Raw genomic sequence first — 20,561 nt, 5'->3', positions numbered from 1 at the left:
ACCGCTGTAGCCTAACTTATCATTCATGTATTACTGTAGAGCAACGAGACAAACAGAAGCACGCATATGGAACCTGCCAGGTTCCAACATGGACTGGCAAACATCTACACCTGGAGAATCCCCATTACCCATAACTGTATATACACCATTGGGATTGTTTCTATTTGTAACTTATATCAGTTCAGACAGCAAGGCAATGAATCAAATCCCCCTCCATCCTAACCTATCTTCAGAAGCTCTCTCCCCATGGCCAGACTTCATCTGTGGCAGGCTTCCACAGTGCCCTTATCAACCACTGTGCCTCCGAACAGTATAATCTTTCCTTTGAGGAAATGCAATCAACATTTATTGTCATCTAAAAATACATTTCAACACCACCACCACACATAATTCAGCTCCTTGTTATATTTATTAACACTAGAACCGCTACGGCAGCCATTTTGACGGTTGGAGGTTTTCAAATTTAAATTACTCTGCGTGTCTGAAAGTTATGCAGTTGTCTGTTTATGTCTTTTCTTAAATACATGTATTAAATACTGACAGCGTTTAAAAGGCAGTATCACAAAAATAAGGAAGTTATAATCCCGCCCACCTAGAACCACCAAAGCAGTCATTTTGACTGCCTTTTACAATACATGTTTTTATTTTGAATATAACCTGTAATATGTTATTTTTTTATATACAAGCCTGTTGTTATCTCTACTGGACCTGGCAGCCATCAATTCCTTCGTTTTGTACAAGGAATGCACTGGGGAAAATATCAGTAGGAGTGATTTCATCTTGAAGCTAGCCACAGCGCTTCGGCAGAAACATGTCGATCAGAAAACTGCAAAGCAGCAGGCTGCTGCAGCTCAACCTGGATTCAGTGCTGCACCCAGCGACACACGCAAAAGAAAACACGTTACTTTCATTTTAAATTAAAAACTCCTTTCGTTTTTACAGTTTTGTATGTAAATATACCTGTTTCCACTCTAGTTTCTTCGAAATAAAATGTTTTTCATTTTTTGAAGTAGTGCTTTATATGTGGCAAGTTAGAAAATAAACCCTTTTATGTTTAATTGTTCATTTAAATAACGGTGTTTCGGCTGTGCAGATGTTTGATATGATGTGCTTGAATAAAACGTTTGAGTCGTATCTGATAGTTTGTCTTTCATTTTAATATTACTGTTTAAAATGTAACCGTCATAATGACTGCCGGTGGTGGTTTTAGGTATGAGTATAACCGCGGCGGTTCTAGTGTTAATCTGGTTATTTACAGTTTCTCTTCCAGCATGTTACTGCAAATGCATGAAGGGAACAGGCAACACATCCTCAGAACAACTACAGTGCAACACAGCCTTTCCTGTATTTAAAAAGAAGAGTATATTGTGTGCAAGGTTTTTTTCCGTTTATTTTGGATTCATTTCATACAAGGAAAACACATGAAGGGAATATTTCAGTTTTTGGAGTAATTCTTTCAAATGATTTTCGTAAAGCAGAACATGGGGGTGTCAGAGCCTGTCGACAACAAAACTATGTTTGAGATGTGAAGTTCAGAATTGGCCAAAGCTTAGCGTTGACTTGAAAGAGCTGGAGACTTGGTCACTAGTGAGGAGTTACAGATAATAATCCTAACGTTCAAACTAATAGAAAAGTGGAATCTCGCAGACACAATTACAATCTATTTCATAGATTACTAATGTGACGTAACAAAATCAGAATGATTCAAGATGATGAACGGTCCAAACAAGATGTAGTAGTTCATATCTTCCATCTGGGAGTGTAAGTTTGTGAGCTGAAGTGATTAAGAGTAAAACTATTTATCAAGCAAGGTTATTCTTTTATTTTATTTTCAGTAAATATTTCTACATTTTAGTCAAATTTAGTCCTGATGTTAGGTGTCCTCAAATTCTATGAATTCTTTTGTGTCCTTCAACAGTCAGAAACCGGCTGAACTCTTGTGTGAATTTTATGGTGTCTTTTAAGGTTTGACAAGTGACTGAAGCTCTTCAAACATTCACTACATTGATAAGATTTGTCTTTGTGAGTCCTCTGGTGGATTCTGAAGGAACTTAAATATGTGAATCTCTTCCCACACTCAGGGCATTGATAAGGTTTCTCTCCTGTGTGAATCCGCATGTGTGATTGAAGATTTTCAAATCGTGTGAAACTTTTCCCACACTCAATGCACTGATGAGGTTTCTCTCCTGTGTGAACACGCTGGTGGATTTTAAGATTTTGTAACTGTGTGAATTTCTTCCCACACTCAGGGCAGTGATGAGGTTTCTCTCCTGTGTGAATGCGCTGGTGGATTGTAAGTTTTGATAAACAACTGAAACCCTTCTCACAATCAGCACAGGGAAATTGAGTCCCTCCTGTGTGATTCTCTTTAGCAGCTAGAGAAAAAAAGAGACGAGACAAAGGTTATTGTACAGCATTCTTACACATTCACTCTTCTGCAGGGTTCCCTTCATAACCACGACCAACTCCTAGAGTGAACTCTGATGAGAATACAGTCAAACCTGCTCAATATCACTCCTGTTAATACCAGTCTAATTTTATTATCATCACATTGAAATTTAATATGATGGGTGTTAGTAAGTGGAAATGCCTGAATATAGCACATATTATTGTCTTTGGAAGAAATGGTTACACTGAATCATAGGCCTGAGTGACCTCCCATTCACGACATACAGGTCATCAAAGCTTGACCTGATTTAGTGCTGGTGTCGTTTTAAAGCTCTCAAATAGGACTGTATACTCATATCAACATTGTGTGAAATACAAGATAAAGTTGAAACAGGCATGATAGTGGGTGCACATCTAGCAGATGCCACAGTAGCAAGGATAGTTATGTTGCAACTTGGAAGCCATTGACATAGTGGTTAGGTTAAATTGAGCTGGAATGACCACAAATGTCAATCTTCAGCACACTTCTACAGTTTAATAACCAGTTTCTGCAAGATTAATAAACAACTCAATGTTTCTTGTTTTGTACGATTACCTCCAAATCCCAGTTCACATTCAGATGGACAATCATCACACAGGCTGGATCCCAGCTTGTTGTTCTCCTCAAGTGTACAGACATTATTTTCAGTAGGAACTTCCTCTGCGATGGGGACACATTCCTGTTCTAAGAATTCCTCTTTAATAGGAACACATTCCAGTCGAGGGACCTCTTCATCTTTAACACATGTCAGCTCTGTAACCTGCTTTAGACTTGCACACCACTCCTGGTCAAAGGACTCCTCTTGTGTGTAAACTGCTTCTATCATTGGCCCCGTCTGTGTTTCAGATTTAGGCATAGCATGGCTCTCTTTGGGATCTGTGTGAAAGACAATTGTACACAATTATAACTCTTACTTACTGGCCTGGTTCCTCTACAAAGCCAGGCCCTTGTCAGAATTTTTTTTTTTTTTTTTTAAATTTTATTTCTTAGCAGAATTATACTGAGAGATGTCATTGGGTCATTCCGGTGGAACAACTGATGGAGATACTTTTTAAAATTGTATTTATTTCTTTTTCAATGGATGTCGTGCACACACTTACATTACCCTGTTTTTAATTCCCCAAATTAATAAATTTACCCTCACTGAAGCAAACCCCACAACAGCTAAGGACAACAGTGGAAGTTGCCAGCCAAACTACTAGGAAGTCATGAATTATGGCCTACAGACTTCATCCTGCAAACACCCTATGACCCTTAGAAGTACCCCCATGTTTTACGCAAATCATTTTGTAAAAAAAGAATGACATTTTCTTGATATCTGGATCTCACCAGGCACAAATATATTTGTCAACAGAAGAGATTATATATATATATATATATATATATAGAACATAATAAAGGTTGCTCATAAGAAGCCCATAAGTGTTACTTATGTTTGTATGAAAGACAAAAAAAAAATCCATTCTCAGTCCTTGTGCATTATATTTTGCTATTAAACTTAAGCACCGTCAGTTGGTTAACCCAGTCTTTTTTCATGGATTGACGTTGCTCTGTGAAAATGTCTCCATATGAAGAAACACTTATTTTAGCATCCACAGCATTGGTAACAACTGAAATATATTGGAGCCTTTCTTGCTAAATTGGGAAATAGTTCTTCTGCATTTCTCCAAAATTCAGTCAAAGAAATTCCACTACTGTTTCCTTTTGCATATAGTTGATATCCCTCCATTTCTGATTTGCAGTCAGCATCAAACACTGGAATACAATCTAACGGAAGGGTTCTTTATCCAATCTAGCGTGGTAGATTCCAGAGGAATGGAAATAGAGAGATCAAAGTAGGGGGAAGATGAGGAGAGGAAGAAAAGGAGGTCAGATTTAGAGAGATTGAGTTTGAGGTGATGTGAGTGCATCCAGGAGGAGATAGCAGACAGACAGGTGGAGATACAAGAGGGGGTGGTGGGGTCAGAGGGGGGGGGGAAGGAGAGGAAGATCTGAGCATCAGCAGCATAGAAATGGTATGAGAAACCATAGGAAGCGATGAGGGGACCCAGGGAGCCGGTGTAGAGAGAGAACAGGAGAGGACCCAAGACTGATCCTTGGGGGACTCCTGTTGAGAGAGGGTAAGCTTTTTCTTCAAACACATCAATTTATAGAATGGCAATAATTGTCCCTCTTATTTAGGGGGTGTTTTCTAATTAGCCAGAATCTATGGGTTGATAACTTAATTATTCTTTTGATCAGTTTAGCTGGTGTTACTACTTGGACATCTGTGATGTTTAGGACTGAATTGCAGGTTTAAAAAGTCATGAATACTCATAATAAGCACTTTAAAAGTCTCAAGATAAATTAATTAAATTAAATTTCCTTCTGTTACCGGCAGGAAAGAGACCCAGAGACAGAAAGCTGCAGTTTAAGCACTGGTGCGCAAGATTATTAACAAATCAAACACAAAAACAGGAACAAAATAAACACGGCATGAGGGCCAAAATAAAAGGTTTAAACAAAAGAACAAAACATGTGTAGGCTGGGCACTAGCCTTCACCACAATGTTGCAAAACCATACAAAAATCCTCTCCCCAAACTCCTCCAGCAAACGGCTTCCTTTTGTACATGTGGTCACTCCCAATCACCATTAACTACCTAATTGAGGAATGGCCACACCTGTGTTTGCTGGCAGGGACATATTTAACTCCATCCCTGGCAACCTTGGTCGCAATCGGCCACCTCCCTCCTAGTCTGTTTTCTTCCCTCCAGATTCTTGTGGGTTGGGTGGTGGGCGGGTTGGTCGGGGTTGTGATGGAGGTGGTCCCCTCACCTCCTCTTTCGGCCATAGTGGCCCTGGGACTTCTGTCAGGAATGCCCGTTTAGCCCCTCAGACTAAAGAGTAGTAGCAGTAAAGAGACTCAGAGACAGAAAGCTACAGTTTAACACTTTCTGACGGCTGTATTCAAAACACTGTAAAGAGTATAACGAAAGGAGAAACAGTCGGATGTAATTAGTTTTTTTTTTATTATTGAGTATGTTACATAAACATCTGAACAACCAAAGCATATTTTATATACAAATCAAAACAAGAAAATGTAAATAAATAAACATCTGAACAGACATCGGTTTACAACATAGCTATTTATAAAAATGAAACAACAGCAATACATTTAACTTTGGTTTATTACCAGATGTGCAAAAGCAACTGAACAACGTAGATAAATACTTTGAAGAAAACATTTTACAGAAGCGCACAGCACAAAAAGTCTAATTTATTTTTCTTTTTTTCGACAAAATGGTATTCCTTTACCTTGAGTCTAAGGCTGTTCACAATCAACACAGATAATGCGCTTCTCCACGCTGCCTTTCTGCACAGGGCACAGCTGTCCGAAGTTTTATTTTTATTGCACTTGCCAACCTGGCATTGGCGTCTCTTGCGGCTCTCAGCGGGGTTTGCCAGCTTCAGCTGTGGGTACACGCTTGGCAGTCTCCTTCTGTTCCAAATACGTCTTGCAGAGTTCCTGTGGTAACTGTAAAATATATTCTCACCTTGGTAAATTCTTCTCTGTGCATTCTTTGTAAAGTACCCAGGAGATGATGGCTGCTAGGTCCAATACATTGGAAAACACCTGAACAGACCACCGTCGGGAGCCAGCTTTCACGTAATACTTCCATGTCATCTGATCCAGAACATCAACTCCATATTTTCCTGCGTTGTAAAACTCCACGGTCTCTGGTATTTATTTTCACAAGTCCCGATGATAATTGACTGACCAAAACAGCACAGCTGGCAAACAGGCGCCAGCCTTTGAAAAGGCTGATTGAAAAACAATAGACTGTCAGTCATTCACTCAGGCAGAGAGTACAGACTAATCTAATTACAGCTAAACACATTGTGGACTGTGTGGCCGTCAATGTGACTGCTCCTGGGGCTTTTAGGTATAATGTAATGTATCTCCTTTATTTCTGCACTCCCGCATTTCATGCTTTGTGAGAATATTTAATACATACGGACAGAAAGGTACATGAACGCACAGCCCCATATGTGTTACACGACTGGAGAAAATTACATTTTAAACCCAAAAACCGCCAAAATGACTGCTGCTGGGCTTCTAGTGTTAAGTGCATATGCACACGTTTATTTAACAAAACAAACAAGGCACGAGAGCCAAAATAAAAGGTTCAAACAAAGATACAACACACTTGGGGTCAATTGCAGTGTACCAAATTGTCCACTTGATGTGTCTAACTAGTGAATTAAGCAGGTTTAATCCACTTGATTGGACTAAAGCTGGTACACCTTCGAATCTCATTTGCAGGGTACCAGAAGTTAATCATCACAGGTAGGATCATCTGCTAAATTAGACTAAACAAGATCCCGATTGCAGCAGCGTGCCAAATCAGATTCGTGACGATCCTGTTCAAGTGGGTTAACTCAGTACTGTGAGGGAAAAGACTAACTTAGTACGCTTGCTTTTCCTAAGCATTTACTGCTTTTGTTTTGCAGAGACAGCTACATGTTTTCTCTGAAATGTCAGTACGCCTGAAAACTTTATTCCATACCTTTCCTATGTCCGTGACGTTTGGGCACTCGCATCCGTGAGAATAAAGTATTGCGCTATATATACCCTACATTTAAAATAAGCTTTTCAAATCATGTACCGTTTTCAGTTTAACACAATACAATTTCAATTAATATGCTTTAACTATAAACAACTAATTATCATGCAGTTAAACTGTTCTGTGCCTATCGGTGTCGGCAGCTTAAATGCAAGTATGATCTGCCGGTCTGAAATGTGCATTTTTATTTTTACTTAAATGTTTTATGTAATAAACACGTGTCTTTCTTTTTGTACAGGGATCCCTTTATATATTTATCTGACACTGAATTCCACATATCGGACTAGCAAAGAAGGGTTTATACAGCTACCTGTATGTCCAAATGTTTTGCATCACCTAGAATTTTAGGATTGAGAATTTAAACAATAATAATAATAATAAAAAAAAAACACTATGTGAACATAATTTAGATATTTTACTTAACATCATGTGATCAAAGGAACTACAACATGATATTGCAAAAGTCTACCGGAAGCCACAATAGTAATACAGTGTTTCATGTTAGATTTTTTGTTAAGTATATGGGAAAACTACATAGCAGTACGCAATTTAATATATTAATGTAACATGATTTAGCAAGTTTCATTCATCTTTATGAAGCAACATGTTTTATAGAGGGTGATGCAAAACATTTGGCAATAGCTGTAGGTTAGTCCTCATTACCAGTCTCTCTTGTTCCGATCAGTTAAACCAATTACCGGGATCATCTGTTTGGTACATTGCAGTTAGGATTAAATTAGTACAGACTTGCAGGATTTTCTAGTTTGCGTTGTAGTCCACTTGATGGAGACTAAATCACTGGTATGTTGACCCTCGTAGGCTGGGCATTAACCTTCACCACTACGTTGCAACACCCATACAAAAATCACAGCACAAGCCCTCACCCCCAAACTCCTCCGGCAAACAAAGGGGGTACGGTTCACTTAACTGACACACTCAAAAATAAAAAAATAATAATTCTGCCAACTTGTTGCTCGGTAAGCTTTAATAGGTCATTTAAACAACAATACAGAGGTTGTGAATTTATTTCTGAAATATAGGTGAAAACATTACTGCGTATTACCTTTCAGTTCAGGGCGGTAAGCATCGGATGTAGTATCCACTAGAGGCCGCTAGAGGATGCAAAACAATAACACAACTCACACACTCAAACACACAATTCTACCAAGTTTCTCATCCTTGACCTCTATTATATTAAATTAAAATATAAAATTCAAAAGTTATCTACAAAACTATAGTAAAACAAAATACAACTGCAGATTTAACCCCAATCCTGCCAACCTTACATTCCCCCCCCCACACACACTATTTACAGAAGCGGGACTTCTGCCCTCCCACACTAACCAATAAAATGTACTAAAGAGTTTGAATGACAAAGCAATACCACAAAAACAATCTTACCTTGAAATAATCCCTGGTTCTCGTTCCTCTGAAAGTCTTGTTCATTGCAGTCGGGGTTCATGTTTCTGAGAGGTTGTTTAATGTCTGCATCTGCAGCGTTCATGCATTCCCGCACTGCTTTCAACTCGCTCTCTGATATTTCCAATCTCAGCTTCAGACTTTCATTCTCTTTCTCCTTTCCAGCCATTTCCATTCGGAATTCAGTGAATTTGCCGCCGACAACTTTTGTGATTTGGCACAAGACGGTGTCTACAGCCGCTTTCACTGCGTGCTCGATGGTAGAGGCGAGCTCGTCTTGAAAGAACGACACGGACACGCTGACGTCCATCTTCACTGGTTTTAGATTGAAACTCGAGTAGTGGAATCCTCTGCTTTTATTTTTTTACAGGAGAATTAACATTCCTATAAAATCAGCACTTCTTCTAGTGTGCTAAATAAAGAAAACAAACAGCAGACTCGTCTTACTTTGAAAGGAGTAACGTCTTTTAGCATTACTTAAAGCACGTTTGTTTCCTCAGTTAAACATCTCTGTGTGCACTACAGCTGACAGCCCCACTATCCGAGTTCTTAAATAAAACAGAAAAGGGGCTCTTTGTTTCAGAACTCAATGCATGTAACAAACGATCACAAGGTCTTATAAACCATTAGGAAACAGTTTTACTCAACCTAAACAGCAGGTAATAGCCTTATAAAATCAACAGCAGCTCCAGCCCTCTCTCTCACTTCCACCATATAGAAAGCAAACTGTTCTACTTCCTGGAATGAAATAGCGCGTCACTAACAGTGGGCGTGTCTGTCTGTCTTGATTGGCTGTAGGAACTCCCCCTACACCCAGCTTGCGAGACTGATTGGCTTCCCGTCGATGGAAGGGCGGGATCGCGATGAGAAGACGCGGTTATGAAGCTGCATGGCGGAGTCCGCCATGTTGGCTCTTACCGCGCTGTGTTTTAATACGCCATGTCCTGTCGTGGATCTGAACTGGCGCCGGTTTCGTCTCTCTGGTTTGTGCTGCGCCTGCTCAGTAAGCTTTGTCTGCTGGTGTTGTGAGAGCGTGGGTCGTTTTTATTTTGTTTGTTTGTTTTATTAACAGATTGGAGTGTTTTTTTTTTATTATTATTTTTGTATCTGAATGTTTTTAGTTAACGTGACGGTTTAGATGAAACGTAAGTCTGGAGAGCGACTAAAATAAGAAACGACAGCTTACTGCAGAGAGAGAGAGATACAGAGGAGAGAGGTAAACAAAACTTCACTTATCGTAATTTAATTCACATTGCTTTTTTTTTTTAGACATACTACAGTATATATCAATTTCAAAGCTGAATTTGAAAACGGAACTGCACAAAAAATAAGTTTTACATTTAAATCTACAGGAGAGCACTTTGATACACTGCGTTTACATGGTAGAAGTATTCGGAATTGTAAGTATTCGTTATTTATTAGTTGGAATGTATATTCTGAATGCTCCGTTTACACGCATCGGAATTTCTCATATTCCGCGTTTCCATGGTAAACGAGATATTCCTTTTTATGCCATTAACGCATGCGTACCTTGCTTCCCACAGCAGACCAGGAGTGCCGATTGGAGAATAGTTTGTTGTTTACTGTAAAGAGCTGGTGGTGTGGACGTATATTTCTGTTTGTTTTTTTCAGAAATGGAATCTGATATTTTGAGATTGTGTAGATGTTTGTGTGTGTGATATATATATATATATATATATATATATGCATGCGCAACAAAACAAGAAGTGAAGCCAGATTACCAGTTTGAACGGCTTACCAAAAGGTTTTCGTAGAGACATTCATGGTCGCACTCTAGGAAAACTTTTTGGTAAGCCGTTTAAACTGGTATTCTGGCTGAAAGAATTCTAAACTTTTGTTTTTCAGTATAGACTTCACTTCTTGTTGAATGTAATTACCTTATACTGGTCAGCACCTCGTCAATATTAAGCATTGTAGTGCACAAATGCCTTTTTTGATTATATATACAGACATACACGCATACATACATAGGCATTGGGTAAACTTCTGCGATATTATTATTATTATTATTATTATTATTATTATTATTATTTATTTCTTAGCAGACGCCCTTATCCAGGGCGACTTACAATTGTTACAAGATATCACATTATTTTTACATACAGTTACCCATTTATACAGTTGGGTTTTTACTGGAGCAATCTAGGTAAAGTACCTTGCTCAAGGGTACAGCAGCAGTGTCCTCCACTGGGGATTGAACCCACGACCCTCCGGTCAAGAGTCCGGAGCCCTAACCACTACTCCACACTGCTGCCCTGCTGTAGTTTCTTTGACTACATGATGTTTCATGGTCGAGGATCAATGATCGAGTGATTAAAAAGAAACCAAAAACATTTCATCAATGTCCATCATTTATATACCTTTTTTTATGTGTTAGAATAGTGATGTTTGTTTTGATGCTCGGTATACATTATACGTCGTCTTCAATTGCTATACAGTCGGCGCTGCTTTATCGGGACGCCTCGGGAGAAGTAAAAGTATCCCGAATAAGCGGCTGGCTCAATTAAACGAGAGAAATTTGAGAATACGTTAGTCACACTTTTTTTTCTAAATGAAAAGTAAAAAGAATGAAATCGCATCACGTTATAATTAAATACAGAATTTAAAATACGAGTCAATTTTTTTTATTTATTTTTTTATTCCTAAACAAAATTAATCGCAGTTTTTTTATTCTTATATGAAATGAAAAATGAAATCTCATCTTATCACAAGGCAAGTGTGGCAGGTTGGCTGTGTGGTGTGATGTCACAGCCCTGGAAGATAGACAGACACAACAGCACTGGGGTATGAATGCGCTGCCTGCGTGTTTTAATGAACAAGTAAAAGATTTGAACAAACGCTTTTTTATAAAACAAAAGGCACGATGACCAAAACAAACAGGTAAAATAAATAGTAGCATACTGGTGTAAATCCTGCACGGGTAGCAGTTGTTATTAATTTATGTTTGAATTCTCTTAACTCCTGGCTCTCGTTCCACCTTTTGAACACACCACCATGCTCCGTCACAGCTGCAGGTTTCTGTACATGTGACCCTCTCCAAATTAGCAGTTAATGAATTAATCTGGAGAAGGTCGCATTCTACACGACTTTAGCATGGATGTGGAATTTTAACCCCATCCGTGCTGCAAAATAAAAATAACAAACATTGTGATTTTACAAATTAAATAATACATTTTAAATAATAATACAACAAATACAAAATAACACACAGAGGGGCAGGGTGTACCATGTCCCAGCGAGGCACCTGTGATGTTGACATGCCAGCTTTCTTTGCAACAGCAGCCTGAGAAACCACAGGAGACTCCAGCAGCTCCTTCAAGAGTTCACCGTGGTTTACGCAATTTATACCACAGTGTAATCACATATTCACTGTCCTGTGCTACTCAAACCTGTCTTGCTCTGGAAAGTGATCTCCGTTCATCATTTGAAAATACTGTATCCCAATTAAACGAAGTGACGTCCCATATTAAATGACATAAATAACATTGTGAAGAACCGTCCCCCAGATTTGTGTCCCATTTAAGCAGAAATCCCAATTATCAGGATCCTGATTAGGTGCCATCGACTACTATACTTATAAATTAATACTTGATTCTGTTTACCTGTTTCAAAATGCTTAAGTGATATTTTTTGAAATGGTAGCTTTTAAAGGGAAATAAAAACACAAAACATCAAAATATGAGTATTGTGATTATTATTTGTTTACCGGAGCATTTATACTTCTGAAATGCAGAAAGATTGTGCTTCATTGATTAGTATTTAATAATACGATGAGTGACAACTGTAAAGTTTATGAGCAGCACAGACTGCTCCCAGCAGAACTCTCCATAGAGCCAGAGAACATTTCAAGTAAAGTTTTAGATATGATTTTAAATGCCATTGGATTCATACATTATATAGTTTTTTAAAGTGTGAGTTCTGTGGAAATTCAAATAAAAGCACCTTATATGCAATCTGAAATGACAAACCAAAAGTCTTGTCTCCTTTTCTTCAGTGAGAACGGATCAGCCTCACTCAAAGGAAGTTTCTGAGATGGAAGCAGCTCACATCAGCCCAGAGCTTCCTATTCGATGGGTTGTTTCTGCAGACAGGACTGTTGAGATCAAGGAGGAAGTGACTGAGCTGGGGTGTGACCAGGCCAATGAGCGGATCCTGCAGGAGGAAACGCCACCTTCTGGCATCACTGAGAGAGGTGAGTGACACTGGAATGCTGGGAATAGGGGAGTACAGTACATTAAGGGGTCATTTATTTCTGTTTTGGCTTCTTCATTTTGCAGAGGATCTACATTCCTCTAGTTAAACCTTCTGTGCATTTTACTTTATTAGAACGCAGTTGCCATTCCAGTTTGTTTACATGCCCATTCAGGCTAACCTAGGGTTTAATGTTTAGGCCTACATGCCCAAATGTATATGTAAACTTAGCATGATACAAGACATTATGTTCAGACCGATTTGATTATTTTAGGGAATTTCTAAATAGTTAACACTAGAACTGCCACTGCAGTCATTTTGACGGTTTGAGGTTTTCAAATTTTATGACTTTTAAAAAAATAAATAAATAAAATAAAATAAAATAAATAAATACAAGTAGTAAATACCCTGACAGCGTTTGAAAGGCAGGATCGCAAAAAATAAGGAAGTTATAATCCTGCCCACCTAGAACTGCCAAAGCCATCATTGTGACTGCCTTTTACAATACATGTTTTTATTTTGAATACAACCTACAATATTCTATTTTTTTGTTATCTCTACCCCCACTGAGCTTACAGCACTATGTTTTTGAATAGAATATGGCTCTTGAAGTCTGGACATGTGTTATCCAAAGAGATATTGTAATCCTATCAATTCCTTGTATAACTGGCGTCTGGCTGTCTGTGTGAGCATATGTAGTCTGCTGTCGTATAGTTTTACTATTTTACTCTCACAGGTACACTGACAGAGACCAGGCTGAAACTCAAAATGGCCCAAAGAAGACGGATGACCACTCAAGAAAGGATTGATATGCTTACCGCTTTGTCCGAAAATGATTCTGATGCAGGGAATGTGAGTGATTACGACAGCGATGAATCCTGGATTTGTGATACAGTCAGTTCCACCAGTGAAAGCGAGGAAAGTGCCACTGAAGTGCCACGATCACACAGAGGGTTCCCCAGGGGCAGAAGAGGTCGTGGCAGAAGCAGCAGTCTTGGGGAATCCTCTGCAGTGCCAGCCGCTTTGCCTGTATCGTCTCCTGCAGCAGCTGCAGGCGTGCCAGCCCTGCCAACCGCTTCACCCACAGCAGTACCAAGGACAGTGACTCCAGCTGCATCGCCAGCACAAACAGGCATTCAGGAGACTGGGAAAGATGGCACTGTTTGGGAAATTATAAGTCCCGGTGTTGACGCTGTGGGAAGACGGGCTGCACAAAATGTTTTGACTGAAACGTCAGGTCCCACGCCGTACGCAAAACGCAACATCAATAGCATTCTCAGTGCTTTTCATTTATTGATTGATATGCGAATGCTACACCACATTCAACGCTGTACTGTAGCAGAGGCACATAGGATACAAAATGATGATTCCTGGGCAATGTCGTTGGAGGAATTAGAAGCGTTTATTGCAATCCTGTATGTTCGAGGAGCGTATGGTGGTAAAAGCCTTTACCTGGAGAGCCTTTGGTCTACACAATGGGGAATTGCTTTTTTTATAGAGACAATGTCACGGAATCGTTTTCGAGAAATCTTGAGGTTTTTGAGTTTTGATTTTAGAGCAACGAGAAGGGCCCGCCTTCAGACAGATAAATTTGCTCTGGCATCAGAAATTTGGAACGGCTTCATTGAAAACAGCATTGCCTGTTACAAGCCCGGAGAGAACCTTACAGTGGATGAGCAGCTGTTTTCCACAAAAGCACGGTGTCGCTGGACACAATACATGCCAAGCAAACCTGATAAATTTGGGATCAAGTTTTGGCTGGCAGTGGACGTGGAGTCCAAATATGTGGTGAATGGTTACCCCTACCTGGGCAAAGATGAAACTTGCCCAGCTGGTCAGAGACTGGGTGACAATGTGGTACTTAGGCTGATGGAACCGTACTTAGGAAAAGGGAGGAATGTTACCACTAACAATTTTTTTACTTCACTGCAATTGGCAAAAAAGTTGAAGAAAAAGAAAACCAGCCTGGTTGGAACAGTGAACAAAGCAGGAAGAGAGCTTCCACCATCTGCGCAAAACTTGCAACCACAGCTGTACTCCAGTACAATTTTGAAACACAATGACTGTGCTACGCTAACTGTTTACAAGTGCAAGCCGAGAAAGAATGTCATTATTCTCAGCTCCCGTCATACGTCCGTTGCCATCGGGACTGTTGACAAGAAAAAACCAGAGACCGTGGATTTCTACAATGACACAAAGCACGGAGTGAACGTTATAGACCAGATGGTCCGTCAGTACTCTGTGAAAGCTGGTTCTCGACGCTGGCCAGTTGCTGTGTTTTACAATGTGCTGGACCTGGCAGCCATCAATTCCTTCGTTTTGTACAAGGAATGCACCGGAGAAAATATCAGTAGGAGAGATTTCATCTTGAAGCTGGCCACAGAGCTTCGGCAGAAACATTTCGATCAGAAAACTGCAAAACAACCTGGATTCAGTGCTGCACCCAGCGACACACGCAAGAGAAAGCAATGCAAGGTAGCTAAATGCAATAAAAATAAAACTTCTGATATCTGTGCCCAATGTGAAAGAGCAGTATGTGGTAAATGCACAGGAAAAGTTGAGAAGCGTTACATCTGTGTGGATTGTGCTACTTAGGGGGCTACTTTGAAGTCCATTTCCCTGAAAGCACATTCATGTTACATAATGGGAGTTGAGATCTTTTTAATGCTATTTTGTATGTACATATACCTGTTTAAACACTAGTTTCTTTTGAAATGTTTATTTTATTATAGTTTCTCATTTTTTGAAGTAGTGCTTTATATGTGGCAAGTTGGAAAATAAACCCTTTTATGTTTAATTGTTCATTTAAATAAGTGTTTTGGCTGTGCAGATGTTTGATATGATGTGCTTGAAATAAAACTTTTGAGTCGTATCTGATAGTTTGTCTTTCATTTTAATATTGAGGTTGTTTAAAATGTAACCGTCATAATGACTGCCGGTGGCAGTTCTAGGTATGAGTAACCACAGTGTTAATGTTTCTACAGAGTTGTACGTTAAATTAATTGAGTAGCTCTACTAAAAACACTGATTGAATTATGATAGACATAACAATAAATAATAGTTTGAAATAATTTTTTTCAAAGGTAGATAGCAATGCTAAGACTGCATACATCAGCTCAATATTGTACAACATCTGATATTATGCATGTAGTTTGAACTGTACCTTTCTAGTTGTTGTGAAAATGTCAAAGCAGTCTTCCACCGAATTACCCACATGAACAGCACACAGGCAGATCTGCATATTTCTTCTTCACAATGATATAATGGGCAGTGTTTACAGTAGGGGTTGCTGTGCTCTGTGACCCGAGGCATGCAGAGCGCTGAGGACAGTACAGGACAGCACAGATCGGCGAGTCTTGTGTCCTTTGCTGTCCTGACTGTGCTGAGTCTTGAGTCTTGTGTCCTGTGTCTTGTGTCCTGTGGCAGTGCCCTGGTTCTCTCGTGAGTCTGGTGTAGGTTCTGCATACTTTGTCAGTGTCCTCATTTAAATCAAAATCTTAGGAGGCTGTGTGGTCCAGTGGTTAAAGAAAAGGGCTTGTAACTAGAAGGTCCCGGTTCAAATCCCACCTCAGCCACTGACTCATTGTGTGACCCTGAGCAAGTCACTTAACCTCCTTGTGCTCCGTCTTTCGGGTGAGACGTAGTTGTAAGTGACTCTGCAGCTGATGCATAGTTCACACACCCTAGTCTCTGTAAGTCGCCTTGGATAAAGGCGTCTGCTAAATAAACAAATAATTATAATAATAATACTTTTATTACCATAACTGCAGGAATGTTCTTGAATTAAGCAATTAAATAGTAACAACAGCAATATATGCAGCTATAAACAATAATTCATTTAAAAAACAATGTAATGTTAAATTTGGCAATGCAAACCCACAAAACTAGGGAAATTGGGGTTCGGTTTCTACACTGCAGTAATCTTGAGATGTTCCACCTTGGCATTGCAGAATAGACATTGTAATGCTATCGAAACATAAATAAAGCCAAATACTGACATTACAGCCTATTTAAGAGTAGAACCAAATAAAGTGAATATGCTGATTACAACCCTGTAACCCTAAGAGGAGTCCTGGTATATGCTGCAAGATAATCTACTTCCTGGGGACTGAGGAAACTGGCACAATGTTTCTGGAGACACTAAAAGATTTAAATCATTGTAAATGTTAATGTCAAGAAGTCTAAAATACACATTATACTGTTGTATAGACATTGGAAATATAGGAAACTTTATTTGGAGTAAATATAAATTGGTAAAACTATAGACACCTTGTCTTTTTGCGTCCGCTCTTACCTTCACATGTTTTTTCACAATCTAATATTTCACAGCGTGTTAAATTCAGCTAAACGCATTTTTTTATGGCTGTTTTTACCACTATGTGTTTAAAGTGCTATAAAAAAAACCTATTTTAGACAGTGGTTATATATTGGTATTCCAAATCCTTGTCATAGTCATGCATTAGAAACCCTACAGAAGTGCAAAAAAGTGAATACATTTTTTCTACCTTTTTATGGGGGTATTTGTATAATATAATTAAAAAAAAGGTTACCCAAGGAACCTTAGTTAACCTAAAGGTTTTTGTTTTGTCAATTTAACATTATTGTGCTTAGTTATAAAACTCAGCAATAACCAAATTCACCACATAGTGAACAGATGCAAGGCAAACTTCAACTAGTTGCGTAACAATGCAAACATTGTTTAACTGCCAAAAGTTGTGTCATTATGGGTTGCAAATGTCCATCTAACAATGTCAATGCTGTTTGTGTTTTACAGCGTGTGTCTCTTTTATGGTCTGTGAAGAGACAAAAAAATCAAGTGGTGAGTTTTGTTTGAAATCAACAGGCACCATGTTGATCACTAATTACAACAAGCACTGTAACACAAAGATGTGGACAATTGGAAAAAAACGAGGTTCATGACAATAACAGAAGAATTTAAACAAATGTTTTTAAAAGAGCAAGACAAATGAAAATACAAGCAAAGAAAAACACTGACTTAAACCAAAAAATGCTGTATTTGCGTTCAGTGGGAGAAACGAAAGAATTTCACCAGATACCTGAAAGACCCGGTCAAACGCTTTTGGAATTTCATCTTGTCAGTAAAAAAAAAAAAAATGGTGACGACTTTGAGCCAGATTCTCTCCGGAGCATTTATACCATCACCTCCACAGACATGACTATGAATGCAGCATTTTCTAGACCAGCCGTTGCAGTTTACACAAACAAGAGACCATTGCCTGGGCCACTTGTGCATTACGGCGCAAAACCAACTCGAGGCATATTATTATTATTATTATTATTATTATTATTATTATTATTATTATTTATTTTTTAGCAGACGCCCTTATCCAGGGTGGCTTACAGTCGTAAACAAAAATACATTTCAAGAATCACAGTACAAGTAATAATACAATTAAGAGCAAGATAAATACAATGACTTTGGTTCTAGCAAGTACAAGTAAGACAAAATACGATTCAATAACGGAGCAGATAACGGTGTCAGTGATAGTTACATCAGAATATAATTAAATACAAAATACTACAGATTAAGTATAAGTGTCCAGAGGGGAAAAAAAGAGGAGTTCTACAGGTGCTGTCTGAAGAGGTGAGTCTTGAGGAGGCGCCGGAAGGTGGTCAGGGACTGGGCAGTCCTGACATCTGTAGGAAGGTCATTCCACCACTGCGGGGCGAGGGTGGAGAAGGAGTGGGCTCTGGAGGCAGGGGAGCATAGAGGAGGTAGAGCCAGTCTTCTAGTGCAGGAGGAGCAGAGAGACGAGGGTCTGGGGGTAGCTGGGTGCAGTCTGGTCAAGGCATCTGTAGGCGAGTACAAGAGTCTTGAACTGGGTGATCGGTGATAGCTTCTTTTACTGTAAACCAATGTGATCCACCTGCGCTTCCTTCCATCTGATGATGTAGATATCCTTCTGTCTGGTTTTGATGGCTGAAGTGTAATGCTGGCTCCAGGGATCAGCCTATTTTGCCTCCCTGGTGCATCAGCACACACAACGGCTGCAGTACTGGCTCCAGGGATCGACCACTGTGCAGCCTTCCTAGCGCATCAGCATGACAACCGTCTGGCCTTAGCTGAGTAGGGTACTTCTCTGGGGTCTTCAAGTGGGCACCTTCCATCCTTGGTGTTTCATCGACTAGCCAGCATCACCTTAAGAGGGCTCGACAGCGATTCTGGCATTCCAGCATCACCCCCCTCCGTCCCACTGACAGACTGCAAACATTAATTAAGCAATCTATTGATGGGACACATGGGTCCTTGCAGGACTTAATTGCCTTTGTTTCAATCTAGGGGCAGGTCACAGAACTAAAACAAATATGCCCTATATTTCTTATAAAAACAATAATATAATTTGTATATGATTTGGCAAAACCACATGTCCTCCTATCTGTTGGTAATAAAAGCTGTGCATCTTCCACAGAGGAGGGTGGATCTTGACATTCCATATGGGTCACTGAAAATTCACCATTTCCTGACTACCACAGTGACTATCGCCTGTACTTGGAAACTGCCAGGAAACTCTGTTTGTCAACTGCTAAACACTTTATTAAAACTAGAAGGAAAAGACTGTTACAGCACTACAAAAGCAAGACTGTGACTTGGCTTCTTCACGTCTAAACCCCTGGAGCAAGGTGTAAACGCTGGGCTTCTCTTTGCATCCCTCCAGGCTGGACCGCGGAGCAACGACCATCGCAGGATTGGTATTCTTCTTTCTCCTTCATCAGACTGCTTTATTTCTTCAAACGAGACGTTTGCACATCCATCCAGGTCATAAAGGAAGGTAGCTATACAGTTTATTGAATTTGCAGTGCATAGCTAGAATTATAATGTTGTTCAAATGCTTATAATGATATTTGTTGTCTAAATTGCTATTTCAGGTTTTTCACTCCATCTTATTCGTATGATTCTGTATGATGCATGCATCCACAATGTTTAGAATTCACATCCTAGCCCTGTATTTAATGTAATATGCCTGTAGTTAATGTGTTTGCATTGTAATATGTCTATTTACTGCATTTGCATAGTTTTATACTGTTTGTATTTAATATACTATGCCCTGTATTTCACTGTATTTAATGTATCATGCATTGTTCCTCACTATCTTGTAAAGCACTTTGTGATGGTGGTCCACTATGAAAGGCGCTATATACAATGAAGATTGATTGATAAATACAGTATGTGTAGGTGATGCTTGATGTAGGCGTTTCTGAAGTATTGCTCATATCTAGTAGTTTTTCTTCAAGGTATTTAGCTTCTGAATAAACTGTATTTTCTCAAGTAGTCTTTTCTTTTTCTTTGTTTGTTAAACAGCACTATCAAGCATTTAGTGGAACCCAAGACATTGTTAAACTGAGCCATTCTAATATTACAATATCTCACATGTTTGAAGTAAAAATACACATTCACACCCGAGTAAGAACCTCTGATCCTGCTGAAATAAGAACTGTAATTTAACTTGGAAAATGTGTGTCTGTGGTGGACCAATTAAACCTGAGACATCATTAATACATTTCCATCACATTAACTTATTAAAACCAAGTGAACATGTGTGAATGCAGCATTTTAAAATGTAGATATTGTTAAAACATTATTATTATTTATTTCTTAGCAGACACCCTTAGCCAGGGTGACTTAGAATTGTTTCAAGATATCATTATTTTTTACACAGTTTTTTTACATACAATTACCCATTTATACAGTTGGGTTTTTACTGGAGCAATCTAGGTAAAGTACCTTGCTCAAGGGTACAGCAGCAGTGTTCCCCCACCTGGGATTGAACCCACAACCCGCCGGTTAGGAGTCCAGAGCCCAAACCACTACTCCACACTGGTGCCCACATTTGCTTCACTCATTTGTTGTATTGTAAACTTGTAAAATGTATGTATC

At 39.2% G+C, this 20,561-nt stretch overlaps 3 protein-coding genes across 9 annotated transcripts in view; 1 reads left to right on the top strand and 2 right to left on the bottom strand.

Moving 5' to 3' along the window:
• LOC117971124 (zinc finger protein 501-like) overlaps positions 1-20,561 on the bottom strand; it is a 111,421-nt gene that overhangs the window by 54,338 nt on the left and 36,522 nt on the right. The gene's annotated exons all lie outside the window — the stretch shown is intronic.
• Positions 1,726-9,158, bottom strand: LOC131724861 (zinc finger protein 239-like). Of its 3 annotated transcripts, XM_059017825.1 has the most exons (4): positions 8,435-8,611; positions 8,097-8,145; positions 2,984-3,304; positions 1,726-2,375 (listed from the first exon to the last, which is right to left on the bottom strand). In XM_059017825.1, the coding sequence occupies exons 1-4, from the start codon at positions 8,477-8,479 to the stop codon at positions 1,912-1,914; spliced, it is 879 nt and encodes a 292-aa protein (XP_058873808.1). In that variant the 5' UTR covers positions 8,480-8,611; the 3' UTR covers positions 1,726-1,911. The 3 variants fall into 3 exon arrangements, with proteins under 3 accessions (XP_058873808.1, XP_058873807.1, XP_058873809.1); XM_059017824.1 differs by lacking the exon at positions 8,097-8,145 and having other exon boundaries at positions 8,435-9,154; XM_059017826.1 differs by lacking the exons at positions 1,726-2,375; positions 2,984-3,304 and adding an exon at positions 5,532-6,230 and having other exon boundaries at positions 8,435-9,158.
• On the top strand, positions 9,342-19,952 carry LOC117967238 (piggyBac transposable element-derived protein 4-like). Of its 5 annotated transcripts, none has more exons than XM_059017699.1 (4): positions 9,342-9,668; positions 12,468-12,665; positions 19,342-19,455; positions 19,553-19,952. In XM_059017699.1, exons 2-4 carry the CDS (start codon positions 12,506-12,508, stop codon positions 19,609-19,611), a joined length of 333 nt encoding a protein of 110 aa, XP_058873682.1. In that variant the 5' UTR covers positions 9,342-9,668; positions 12,468-12,505; the 3' UTR covers positions 19,612-19,952. The 5 variants fall into 5 exon arrangements, with proteins under 5 accessions (XP_058873682.1, XP_058873681.1, XP_058873680.1 ...); XM_059017698.1 differs by lacking the exons at positions 19,342-19,455; positions 19,553-19,952 and adding an exon at positions 13,401-15,536 and having other exon boundaries at positions 9,346-9,455; positions 9,574-9,668; XM_059017697.1 differs by lacking the exons at positions 19,342-19,455; positions 19,553-19,952 and adding an exon at positions 13,401-15,536 and having other exon boundaries at positions 9,346-9,485; positions 9,574-9,668.

The sequence above is a fragment of the Acipenser ruthenus genome, chromosome 57, assembly GCF_902713425.1.
Source record: "Acipenser ruthenus chromosome 57, fAciRut3.2 maternal haplotype, whole genome shotgun sequence".
Classification (NCBI taxonomy): Eukaryota; Metazoa; Chordata; class Actinopteri; order Acipenseriformes; family Acipenseridae; genus Acipenser; species Acipenser ruthenus.
The sequence above is the reverse complement of the archived record's forward strand: the minus strand, read 5'-3'. Positions and strand labels throughout refer to the sequence as shown.